Here is a 12,818-nt window from a genome sequence, read left to right as displayed (position 1 = left end):
CCTGGTGATTGGCCCAAAATCACCCAGCCGGCTTTCAAACCTAAGCAGGAACTAGAACTCTCTGTTTCCTGGTGATTGGCCCAAAGTCATCCACCTGGTTTTCCTGGCTAAGGCAGGACTAGAATTCCCAGTTTCCTAGTTTCTAGGCCAGCACCTTAACCATTACACCAGAGTGGCTCTTTTTTGGACTGTCTCCAAAAATTTCGTGCCTAAGGTGGGACTAGAACTCTCTGTCTCTTGGTGATTTTGCCCAAAGTCACCCAGCTGGTTTTCAATCCTAAGGCAGGTACTAGAACTCACCATCTCCTGGTGATCAGCCCAAAGTCAGCTAGCCGACTTTTGTGCCTAAGCTGAAGAAAGTCAGGTTCGATAGGAAGGTCATTGCAAACGGCATGTCACTAAGTTTTACACAAACACACACACACACATAAACACACACACACATCCGCACACACATCCCAAGAATTTTGTTTTTCTTCTTGTAATCTCTTCTTTTCTTTTCCACCAGCTTCTCTGGAGATGAACGAAAGTTCTCGCTGGACTGAGGAGGAGATGGAAACGGCCAAGAAAGGTAAGCTTTTGGCTTTCTTTTTCTTTGCAAGACGCCCCATTGTGAATGAATGTGTTGGTTGCTCCAGCTGTGGAGCTTGATGGGGTGACACCCATTGCTGGCCAGCACGACATTGAAGGTGCTTAGTGTTGTGGTTCGTCAGCCGCCTGCAGAGCTGGCAGCGGAGTCGGGCAGCGATGAGGCTGAGGAAGAACATGGGCCAGTCCTGGAGGCTGGGGAAGGCCCGGATGAGGGCTCTGCGTCGGAGGCAGAGATGGGGCCAAGGCCATCGGGGAGTGGGGTGCAGACTCCAGAGCCTCCAGAGGCTGATAGTAGAGAGGCAGAGGAACAGGAGGAGCCTGTTCCTAGTGCACGTATGAGAAGAGCTGCCAGAAGGCAGGAGCAGCTAAAGCAGAGAGGACAACTCAGGAGTAAGGCCAGGAGATGATTGGCCCCTCCCATAAGGCTTAAAAGAGCAGCAACGGCTCTTGGGCTCTTTGTCGGAAAACAACATTAATAGACTCGCTCTTGTCTTGCTGCACTTATCTCTTGTCGGCGTCTTCTGCTTCTGAACTTTTGCCAAGAAAAGCCTTTGGCAGTTTGCCTAATTATCCCAAGGTTGGTGATAAACTGAGGAATGGTGTTTTGAAGAATTTGCTTTAATTTAGTTTGGGCTACGCTGAAAGTGAATTCATTCTCAGAATAAAGTCAGTTTGTTTTCAAACTGTTTGTATTTAATACTAACGACTTGGGCCTGGGTCACAACACTTTGCGTGACGGATGAGAACCTCCCAGATTTTGCTTGTAAGCGTTTGACTGTTAAGATCAAAGCGTGTATTTTGTTTCAGACCAATTCAGGAGTTGCTAAGACAGTGTAAAGGTTTGCCGTGGTGTGTGAGACTCTGACCCAGCTTAGGAAACGTCTGATATTCTCTGTTGTGCAGTTGAGACAACAACAGGGAGGAAGTAGTGACTGGCTGGGTGTCTGAACCAGGGTCCTTGGTGCTCTCTGAGCTTAGCTGTTTTCTCGCAGACATTTCATTACCAAACTAGGTAACATCATCAGTGCTAGTAGGGAGTAGGGCTTGCTTGCTTTTTGTACACTAGTGCTGTGATGGCAAAACTATGGCACGCGTGCCGCAGGTGGCACACAGAGCCATATCGGTGGGCATGCGAACGTTGCCCTAGCTCATCTCTGGTGCGCATGCGTGTGCCGGCCAGCTGATTTTTAGGCCTTCTGGGCCCACCGGAAGTTGGGAAACAAGCTGTTTCCCGCCTGCAGAGGGCCTCCGGGGAGTGGGGAAGGCCATTTTCGCCCTCCCCAGGCTTCTAGAAAGGCTCTGGAGCCTGGGGAGGGCAAAAAAAACGGGCCTACCGGGCCCTCGCATGCCAAAAGCGGGGGGAATGTGGGGGGTGCACACACATGTGGGGCGCATTGAATGTGTGTGGGCATACATGCACGCGACCTGCCCCGCTCCCCCCCACTTTTGGCATGTAATGGCAAAAAGGTTAGTCATCACTGTTACTAGTGGCTTGCCTAGCCAAAAAGGAAACGAAAAGGCATAAACCCTTCCTCCCCAGGAATCAATACCAAATGTCAGCAGAGGTTAACACCGAGACTAACACTACATCAACAGTCGAGAAGTAAACAATATCCAAAATCAAGAAACGACCAACTCAGACAACCAAACAAACAGTTCAAGAACAGCTCTGTCAAGGAACCACCTAGAATACTCCCACCAACACAGACAGGGCAAACCATCCTATATAAACAGAGAAACAAACCCCACAACCTTCTAGCACTGATAACATTCCCTAGTTGGGTCATGAAATGTCTGGAAGAAAAGCATCAAGCTCAGAGAGCCCCAAGGACCCCACAGTACTCCTTCTTCCCACCTTCCTCTTCTTCTCCTCTGCAAACCCCACTCCCTTCTAACACTGATGACGTTCCCTAGTTGGGTCGTGAAATGTCTTGCAAGAAAGCCACCAAGCTCAGAGAACCCCAAGGACCACACAATATTGCTTAGCGCATTGTAAGCCGCCCTGAGTCTCCGGAGAAGGGCGGCATATAAATCAAATTAAAAAAAAAAATCAGCCCCGGGCGACAAATATTTGCCTCTTATTGCTATCTGAACAGGGTTTTTTAGCTTAGCGCCCACGTAATGCTTTAGGGTGGCTCAATGTGACTCTGCAGATGGCGCCGAAATGGCTTGGCAGGTGGCATTGGTTTGTCTGTTTCCTTGCAAGAAACGAGTAGACATCGGATCTGGGCTGTCAGCAGGAGGTTCGACGCGAAGGAGGAGGGGATTTTGCATGGCTGGGGGAGACAAAAGCAGGATACACCCTACAATTAACGCCAAAGCGAGGAGAGACAAAACAGACCCAGTGCTCAGTGACACTTTTATGGTGTAATAAACCCACAATCCCACAGGCTGCCTAAACATTCAGCAGAGTATATAATTGTGGGCCGAGGTCCTAAGCTTGGAAATCTTCTTTTTGGTTTTTTTTTTTTTTGTGTCTGTGTTTTTTCTTTCTTCCAAACTAGCCTCTCAATTATAGGCAGCCAGATCAATTCTTGGCCCAGAAGGAGAATGAAGTTCCTTGGAGAGTTGACATACCCTGGCACGGATTTAAAATGATCTTCTGTAATCTGGGCAGCCTCCAACAGGAGGGAACTTCATTTTTCAGCTTGCACCAGGTTGCTTAAAAGTCCGGGAGTTTGGCACCTGTCAGATCTGGTTGAGGTCCATATAGGAGGGTCTTTTGCATCCAGTTTTGGTCACCAGGATCTAAAAAAAGATGCTGAGACTCTAGAAAGAGTGCAGAGAAGAGCAACAAAGATGATGACGAGACTGGAGGCTAAAACATATGAAGAACGGTTGCAGGAACTGGGCCTGGCTGGTTTAGTGAAGAGAAGGACCAGGGGAGACATGAGAACAGTCTTCCAATCTCTCAGGGGCTGCCCCAAAGAAGAGGGAGTCAAGCTATTCTCCAAAGCACCTGAAGGCAGGACAAGAAGCAATGAGTGGAAACTAATCAAGGAGAGAAGCAACTTAGAACTAAGGAGAAATTTCTTGACAGTGAGAACAATTAATCCGTGGAACAACTTGCCTCCAGAAGTTGTGAATGCTCCAACACTGGAAGTTTTTAAGACGATGTTGGATAAACCTTTGTCTGAAGTGGTATAGGGTTTCCTGCTTGAGCAGGAGGTTGGACTAGAAGACCTCCAAGGTCCCTTCCAACTCTGTTATTCTGTTCTGTTCTCCAAAGCACCTGAGGGCAGGACAAGAAGCAATGGATGGAAACGAATCGAGAACCAACCTAGAACTAAGGAGGAATTCCCTGACAGTGAGAACAATTCATCAGTGGAACAACTTGCCTCCAGAAGTTGTGAATGCTGCAACACTGGAGGTTTTTAAGAAGAGATTGGACAACGCTTTGTCTGAAATGGTTTAGGCAGGGGTGGGTGTAAATTTTTTTACTACTGGTTCTGTGGGCGTGGCTTATTTTGTGAGCGTGGCTTGATGGTCATGTGACAATTCTTTAGGATTTAGCAGAGGTACTGGTCTACCAGGCTTTTAACTGCTTGCAGAGCTGTACTGGTCTACTCATTTGTTTTTGGAGGCACCAGTCTACCACCACACTGCCTTTTAACACTGATCAGCTGTAGGACAGCCTTTTGAAGCCCCGCGGCAAGAGTTTAAACAGTTTTTTTTCCTTCTAGCCGATCAGCTGGGACTCAGGAGGCAGTAATAGATTGGGGGCGGGGCCAAATAAAAGGTAAGAATAACGCGGGGGGCGGGGGGGGGGCTCCCAAACAAAGAGAACCAGTTTGGTGACGTCATATCGTCACCGCTACCGGCTCGGCTGAACCGGGAGGAACCCACCACTGGGTTTAGGATTTCTGGTCAAGCAGGGGGTTGGATTAGAAGACCAGAAGGGACTAGAAAGTCCCTTCCATCTCTGTTATCTCCCACGTTACCTACCTTGAACTCAGTTGGTCTTTGTGTATGATCATCCGGTTGGTAAATCCTTCAGCTGTTGCTATAAGAACAGAGTATTTGCACCAGCCATGTGTAGTAGAAGTGACTACAGCTAGTCCTCGGACCTACAACAGTTCATTTACCGACCATTCAAAGTCACGATGGCACGGAAAAAAGTGACTTATGACCGTTTTTCACACTTACGACCATTGTAGCATCCCCATGGTCACATGATCAAAATTCAGGCCCTTGGCAACTGACTCATATTTATGACGGTTCCTGTGTCCCAAAGTCATGGATTCCCCCTTTTGCAACCTTCTGACATGGAAAGTCAATGAAGAAGCCAGATTCACTTAAGAACCGCGTCACTAACTGAATCGTCTGCCACGATTCAACTTAACAAACGTGGCAAGAAAAGCCATATCATGGGACAAAACTTAACAGACACCTTGCTTAGCGACATGTAAATTTAGGGGTCCCTTGGTTGGCCGTAAGTCAAGGACTATACCTGGCTGTTCTCTGTTTTGGAGACCCGGGGACGACTTGGCTCGCGACTCAATGGGATTGGCACTCTACCCGCCCACCCAACATTTTTCTCACACTTCTGGAGTCATGCCTCAGCGAGCAAGGAAGTTGAATGCCTCACCTGCCCTGTGGCTCTCCCACCTGTACACCTGGCTGCTTCTCACAATGTGCTTTACGGAGCATGTTTAGGTTCTGTGGGAGAAGGACATGAGTGTTTGTTAAAGAACCGCTAGGTTCTTCAATTCAATAGAAGAGAAGAAGAGAGAAGAGAAGAGAAGAGAAATAAATAGATGGGAAAGGGAAGGGAGGAGGGAAGCGAAGGGAAGGGAAGGGAAGGGAAGAGGAATAGAATGGAAGGGAAGGGAAGAGAAGAGAAGAAAAGAGAAGAGAAGAGAAGAGAAGAGAAGAGAAGAGAAGAGAAGAGAAGAGAAGAGAAGAGAAGAGAAGAGAAGAGAAGAGAAGAGAAATAAATAGATGGGAAAGGGAAGGGAGGAGAGAAGAAGAGAAGAGAAATAAATAGATGGGAAAGGGAAGGGAGTAGAGTAGAGTAGAGTAGAGTAGAGTAGAGTAGAGTAGTGTAGAGTAGAGTGTTGGAAGGGACCTTGGAGGTCTTCTAGTCCAACCCCCTGCTTAGGCAGGAAACCCTACACCACTTCAGACAAAATGGTTAACCAATCACTTCTTTAAAACTTCCGGTGTTGGAGCATTCACAACTTCTGGAGGCAAGTTGTTCGATTGGTCTCACTGTCAAGGAATTCCTCCTTTTGGCTCATATTTAGCTGGTTGTCCATTAAGACTCCAAGATCCCTCTCCCAGTTACTGCTATTAAGCCTGGTTTCACCTAGTCTGTATGTGTACTTTTGGTTTTTCTTGCCTAAGTGTAAGACTTTACTTTTCTCTACATTGAATTTCATTTTGTTAGATAGGGCCCAGGATTCAAGTCTGTCAAGATCCATCTGTACAATGACACACAGGGAGAAATGAGGGTCTTCTTGTGTTGATTTGTTTTGTTTTATTGACTCTTGACTCCTGGGTCAACAGGTTTAAGGCAGTGGTGGGATTCAGCCGGTTCGCACCACTTCGGGAGAACCGGTTGTTAACTTTCTGAGCAGTTTGGCAAACTGGTTGTTGGAAGAAATCATTAGGGCAGAGAACCGGTTGTTAAATTACTTGAATCCCATCATTGGTTTAAGGGTCTTCTTGTAGACCAAATCCAACCTGGGAACCTTTCTCTACCACCGTTATCACAAACACTCACCTCAAGCGTCCTTAGATGCCTTTTGGAAGAGAATCCTTTAAAATTTTGGCGAATCTCCATGCTAAATAAATAACATTATTGGCGTCAATCGTTAAATAACATTTAGCAGAGTGGACTTTGCCTGTTCGATATTTTTGTAAGAAATATACATTTCTCCAAACTCATCCAGATCGTTGCTTGGTGGAATGTAGAAACCTGTTAATGGAAGATTCGGTTATCCCAGACTTATTCAACCGTGCATCTTGGAAATTATGGAATTATGGAAGTCTGTTGATTATAAATCATGGAACGGTATAGGATCTCCTGCTTGAGCAGGGGGTTGGACTAGAAGACCTCTAATGTCCCTTCCAACTCTTTTCTACTCCTTTGATGACCTTCAGAAAGTTGAAGAACTCCAGAAGAGCCTGTTCTAACCTGTTCTATATTTCTATAAATATTTATCCTGGTGTAGCTGGTCATACTTTATAATGCCTTGGTAAGATCATGCTTGGAATATTGCATCCAATTTTGGTCACCATGACACAAAAAAGATGTTGAGTGCAGAGAAGGGTCACAAAGTGAGGACCCAGATTGTGGGGGCAATAAGCTGACTTTGTATAAAAAAGAACACCGCTTGGGGGTGGGCAAAAGCCCTACTAAGCAGGTATATACAAAGGTATGAAGGCTGTTGCTTAACGCATTGTAAGCCACCCTGAGTCTCCAGAGAACGACGGCATATAAATCGAACCAATAAATAAATCGAACCAATAAAAGTTGATTAGGGGACTGGAGGCTAAAACATACGAAGAATAGTTGCAGGAATTGGGTATGTCTAGTTGACATGACGCGGTGGCTCAGCAGCTTTGAAATGGAGATGAGCACCGCCCCCTAGAGTCGGGAACGACTAGCACATATGTGCGAGGGGAACCTTTACCTTTAACTTATATTTAATATATGAAGGGACACAGTGGCTCAGTGGCTAAGACGCTGAGCTCGTCGATCGAAAGGTCGGCAGTTGAGCAGTTCGAATCCCTAGTGCTGCGTAACGGGGTGAGCTCCCGTTCCTTGTCCCAGCTTCTGCCAACCTAGCAGTTCGAAAGCACATAAAAAAATGCAAGTAGAAAAATAGGGACCACCTTTGGTGGGAAGGGAACAGCATTCCGTGCGCCTTTGGCGTTGAGTCATGCCGGCCACATGACCACGGAGACATCTTTGGACAGCGCTGGCTCTTCGGCTTTGAAACGGAGATGAGCAGCGCCCCCTAGAGTTGGGAATGACTAAACTTTACCTTTAGTTTAATGAAAAGAAGGACCAGGGGTAAAGCACCTGAAGGCAGGACAAGAAGCAAAGGATGGAAACTAACCAAGGAGAAAAGCAACCTAGAATTGAGGAGAACTTTCCTAACAGAACAATTAACCGGTGGAACAACTTCCCTCCAGAAGTCGTGGGTGCTCCAACACTGGAGGTTTTTTAAGAAGAGATTGGACAGCCATTTGTTTAAAATGGTATATAGGCGTTCCTGCTTTTGCAGGGGGTTGGACTAGAAGACCTCCAAGGTCCCTTCCAGCTCTTTGTTATTCCATTAACGCTTGCATGAAGAGGCGTTTTAGACCGAGGTGCAACCCCACCTTTTCAATCTCTTTATCCACCTCTTCCAAGCTTCTCCATCTCCAGGAGCTGACTCAAAAAAACCCGTCTAATCGAGGCTGTATGCAAATGAACCCAATTTGCATAATTTATACCAGCTGCAGAATTCAGCTCCCCCCCAACCCGATCTGCGCACCCCCCCTTGCTTGCTTACCGCCTCCCTCGTCTTTCTTTTCTTCTGGCCTCTGTGATGAGTTTTTGGCTCGCACGAGCTTTTTTTTTTTAACTGTTGGTGGCTTAATTCAGAACATCGGGGTTCTGCCCAGCCTTTGAAGTTTGGTTTTGACCCCTGGGCTGTCCGTTCTTGGTGCTGTGGGTGGGGGGGGGATGCAAAAAGGAAGGGGGTATTTTCTTAGAGGGGAAGAGAGAGGGGAGAAGACAGTCTGGTGTTGTCCTGCCCAAAGCTGGAGACTCTTTTTAAGTTGCCCCTTTTGTAAGTGTACTAAGCTGGGTGTCAGAGCTAAGATTTGAACAAGCGGTTTTGCACACTCCTGCTTTTTGGGGGTGGGGGTGGGCAGGAAAAATGCAACTCCTTGCATGGGGGGGGGAAGAGAAGCGTGCATCCCTCAGCTTCCTGCCTTGGAAGCGGGGGGGGCACTTTGGGTCTCCCCAATAATGGGGCTCTTGGTGGGTCCATTCCTGGGGAGGGAGTCCCCCTTTCTGGCCACTCCAAAGTTCATTGCATTTTGAGGGGCAGGAAAGATGCAGATTCTTGCATGGGTGGGGTGGGGTGGGGGGAAAGCATGCTTCCCTGAGTTTTCTGCCCTGGGAGGGGGACTTTGAGTCTCCCCAATAAATGCGGTTCTTGGTGGATTCATTTGCTGGGAGGGGGAATCCCCCCTTTCCGCCTAATCCAAAGCTTTCTACATTTGGGGAAGAGGAGAGACGCACCTCCTTGCATGGTGAAGGGGGGGGGGAAGCGTGCATCCCTCAATTTCCTGCCTTTGAGTCGGGGGGGGGGGGGGACTTGGAGGCTCCCCACTCATTCCCCTGGGGAAAGGGGCTCCCCCTTGCTGCCCACCCCCATCCACTGCCTTTCCAGAATCCTGATCTGACTGGCGCGCCCTGCAAGCCAAAACATTTGGGACCAAATCCACCCTCCGGGAAGTGTGTGTATGTATGTGTGTGTGTGTGTGTGGAGGCGTGGGGGGGGCGGAGGAGAGAGAAACAGAGGCCCGGCAGGAGGGGGTCCCCGCTTGCGTGGGAGCGGCTGCCAAGAACAACCCCTTTGATTGAGATCAGAGAGAAGGAAGTGATTAAGAAACGTTTTGTTTTCCTGGGTTTCTTTTCCCCTGCTGTTGACATTCAGAGGAGAGAGAGAGAGAGAGAGAGAGAGAGAGAGAGAGAGAGAGAGAAAAGGGGGGGGAAGGCTTGCCAAGTTGGCCGCACCCTTGTCGTCTTGGGCCGATGCCACGCGGCTTGTGGACGCTGTCTAGAGGTCACATTCAGACGGAGCAAACTTCTGGGTCACATAGGGGCAGGGCGGGAGGGCGGGGAAGCAGAGGGGGCTAGCTCCCCACGGTGTTTCCTATCTCCTCCTCCCTTACAAGTCAGCCCTCCCCTCCTCCTCCTCCTCTCTCCGCCAAAGGCTGCACCCGTCTGCACGTTTTGGCTGCGACCTGGACCCTCTCCCAAAATCTGTCTCTTTGGGTTGCTTCCTCCTCCTCTTCCTCCTCCTCCTCCTCCTCCTCCCCCTCTCTTCCTGCCCCTCCTGGCACCCGGAGCCACTTGGGGAAAGGCAGGCGAAGGCTGGCAAGGGAGTTTGCGGAGGCTTGGGAGGGGAAGGGAAGCGAATCCTCCTCCTCCTCCTCCTTCTCCTCCACCACTGTAAAAGAGACACACGGCTGGGAAGCAGCGCCCAGGGACCGAGCAGGTGGGAGTCTGCGCTCGCTCGGAGGAAGAAGAGGAGGCGCCCACCGAGTTGGAGGATTGGCACTGCCAGGAAAGGAGGAGGAGGAGGAAGCCTTCCGGGATCGGCTGACCTTTCCCCCAGTTTGGAGTTGGCACCGGCTGCAGAAAACCCTCCCCGGAGTAGCAGGCGACTGGGCGCACATGCCTCTTCTCCGGGACTGCCCGGAGAGAGTCCGCGGCGAGGAAGAACGTGAGATACGAGCCAGCAAAGAGGAGGAGGAGGAAGAAGAGAGCATCGGAGCCAGCCTGGTCTCTCCTTCTTTTCCTTCTTTTTCCTTTCTTGGATTATTTTAATCTGGAAGAGAAGGGGGGGGAGGTTGCTTTGTTTGGTCTGACCTCCTCCTCCTCCTCCTTCCCCAAACTCCGGAGAATTTGCCTGCCTCCTTCCCCGCGTATGGTTTCGGTCGAGCAGCCAGCAGATGAATGTGGACCAGGATGTAAGTGGGGGCTTGTAAGAGGGAGGGACGGGACACGGGAGGAGAAGTGGAAAATCTGAGCCGTTTTGAGTGTGCGAGATGTGGAAGAGAGGGAGGGAGGGAGGGAGGGAGGGAAGAGGAGGAGGGAGTGTCCCACTGGCGTGGTTCCTGGTGGAAAGGTCCCAATGCACCGTGCCCTCTGCGCCGGACCTCCCAACGCCCAGATCTGACTGGGGATGGGAAACCTCCAGTTTTTCTTCCTAAAAGTTTGAAATTTTAGCAGGGACTTTTTAGAGCAAGCGGGGAAGGGAAGGCAGGCAGGCGTGGAGTTTGTAGGAAGCATAACTTACTGGGGGGCCTTTTCCCAGCTGTGGGACACACTGGGTGTTTCCTGGCAGGAGCCAAAGGTAGCTGCTGACACGTCTTTCCCCAGGCGTGTGTGTGTGTGTGTGTCTCTCTCTCTCTCTCTGTGTGTGTGTAATTACAGTTTTGGAAAGCAGGTGTTGGTGTTTTTTTTTTTAAATCGGAGGTGCTGGAAAGATAAGAGCAGCTGTGTGTGTGCGAGCGTCGGCTGCTGCAGGGAAGATGGGCGGGCGGAGATGATTGTGGGCGATGTATTACCCACGGGGTACGACCGCACAGGGTCGGGCAGGTGTGATGCCAGCCTGGGCTGAAGGCTCTTTAAAGGCTCCAAAGCCACCCTCCACACCCCCCGGGGGCATCTTTCTGATGGGCACAATTATGCATTTTTCATGCCAGCCACTTGAACTCTGCCCGTTAATAGGGAATGTGATTTTAATTATCTTTCAAGGTAGTTTATAAAAACTTGGCAAGGATGGTCGGCGTTTGCAAAGAGCATCTCGCCCCACCTTTCCCTGGGGATTCTAACAGCCCTCAAAAGTTTCAAGACATCGGTGAGACTCAACTTTAGCTAAACAGCGGTAGAGAAAAACGCAGATTAGGAACGGCCACGAGTTCAGATCTGACCACAGAACAGATGGCACAGAGCCCGCCCGCTTGCTGTCTTGCAATCCAGTCTCCTACCCAGACCGACGGCTTTACAACAGCCCTGCGAAGCAGGTCACTTTATTCAAAGGAGGAAGCAAAAGGGGAAAAGAGAAGTGATTTCCCCAAAGTTTACGATTCTGGGGAGTGATTCAAAAGACCTCCGGGAAATCCATTCCGGGTTGACAGTTTCCTTTCGTTTTCTTTTTTTCTGTTCTTGTTTTTAAACGAAAGCTAAAAGGAGCTGTTTACAAGGGGTGTTTCTCAGAAACTTCACGGGAACGTTGGAGTTGGTGCAAATCCAGTGGGCTGGAGCAAAGAAGGGGGGAAAAAACCCAAGTTTCAAGTCCTCAACAGGTGCCAAGACAAACAGAGTTGCACCTTCCCGATCCCCGAGCAGATGAAGCGATTTCGCTTTTTATCCCATCCTCAAACGCAGGCAAAAGTTCTCAGGCGCTATTCCGATGTCTATTTTTAGCCTCGCCTTTTATTTTGTTATTTTTTTAATCTGGAGAAGATTAACGGTTGTTTTATGGCCCTCTCTCCCCTTTCTAGAGAGAGCGAGAGAAGGGTTTTTCCTTTGGCAAGTTAGCGTGCTTTCATTTTACACACAACCCCGAGCGAGTCGGTTTGGCCCTGTATGGGGGTTTTCAAGGGGGAAAACCAATCGATGGGTCTCCCGCTGAGATTTGGTCTGAATTTTTGCTACTTTCCTCCTTGGCTAACATTTTCGGGGTTTTTTATCGTGTTTTATTCTGGAATTCAAAAGGAACGTGGTGACTCAGTGGCTAAGATGCTGAGCTTGTTGATCCGGTGGTTCGGCGGTTCGAATCCCGAGTGCCGCGTAATGGGTGAGCTCCCATTCCTTGTCCCAGCTTCTGCCAACCTAGCAGTTCGAAAGCAAGTAAAAATTGCAAGTAGAAAAATAGGGACCACCTTTGGTGGGAAGGGAACAGTGTTCTGTGCGCCTTTGGCGTTGAGTCATGCCGGCCACATGACCACGGAGACGTCTTCGGACAGCGCTGGCTCTTCGGCTTTGAAACGGAGATGAGCACCGCCCCCTAGAGTCAGGAACAACTAGCACATACATGCAAGGGGAACCTTTACCTTTACTATTCTGGAATTTATCCCTGATGATGACCTGAATGGCTTTGGGGATCTTTTGACTTTTGGAGGGTTTGAGCTAAATCTCGGTGGATGCTCTGAACGTCTTCCCAACATCGGTCCAAATGATGGACCGGATCTGTCTTTTGTTATTAGGCGCACGGAAATCAACCTGGCTATTCGGGAAAAAAAAAGACTAGATCTGAAATCAAACCCATTCTATAGATCCGTGGGAAAATAGATAGCTGGCAAGAGCCGAAAAGCAGAGCGTCAATCAAATCGATAAATACAGGAAGTCCTTGACTTATAACAGTTTTGTTTAGTGACCGTTCAAAGTTACCACGGCACTGAAAAAGGTCACAATCTTTTTTCACACTTATGACCGTTGCAGCATTCCCCACGGTCACATGATCAAAATTCAGACGCTTGGCAACTGACTC

At 49.1% G+C, this 12,818-nt stretch overlaps 1 protein-coding gene across 1 annotated transcript in view; it reads left to right on the top strand.

Moving 5' to 3' along the window:
* NCOR2 (nuclear receptor corepressor 2) overlaps positions 1 to 12,818 on the top strand; it is a 170,045-nt gene that overhangs the window by 66,235 nt on the left and 90,992 nt on the right. The window contains 1 exon segment of the mRNA XM_070951279.1: positions 509 to 571. Coding sequence (XP_070807380.1) covers positions 509 to 571 — 63 coding nt within the window.

This window comes from Pituophis catenifer, unplaced genomic scaffold, assembly GCF_029215685.1.
Source record: "Pituophis catenifer annectens isolate HBS135680 unplaced genomic scaffold, rPitCat1.0.hap2 SCAF_10, whole genome shotgun sequence".
NCBI lineage: Eukaryota > Metazoa > Chordata > Lepidosauria > Squamata > Colubridae > Pituophis > Pituophis catenifer.
This window is presented reverse-complemented; position numbering and strand designations above follow the sequence as displayed.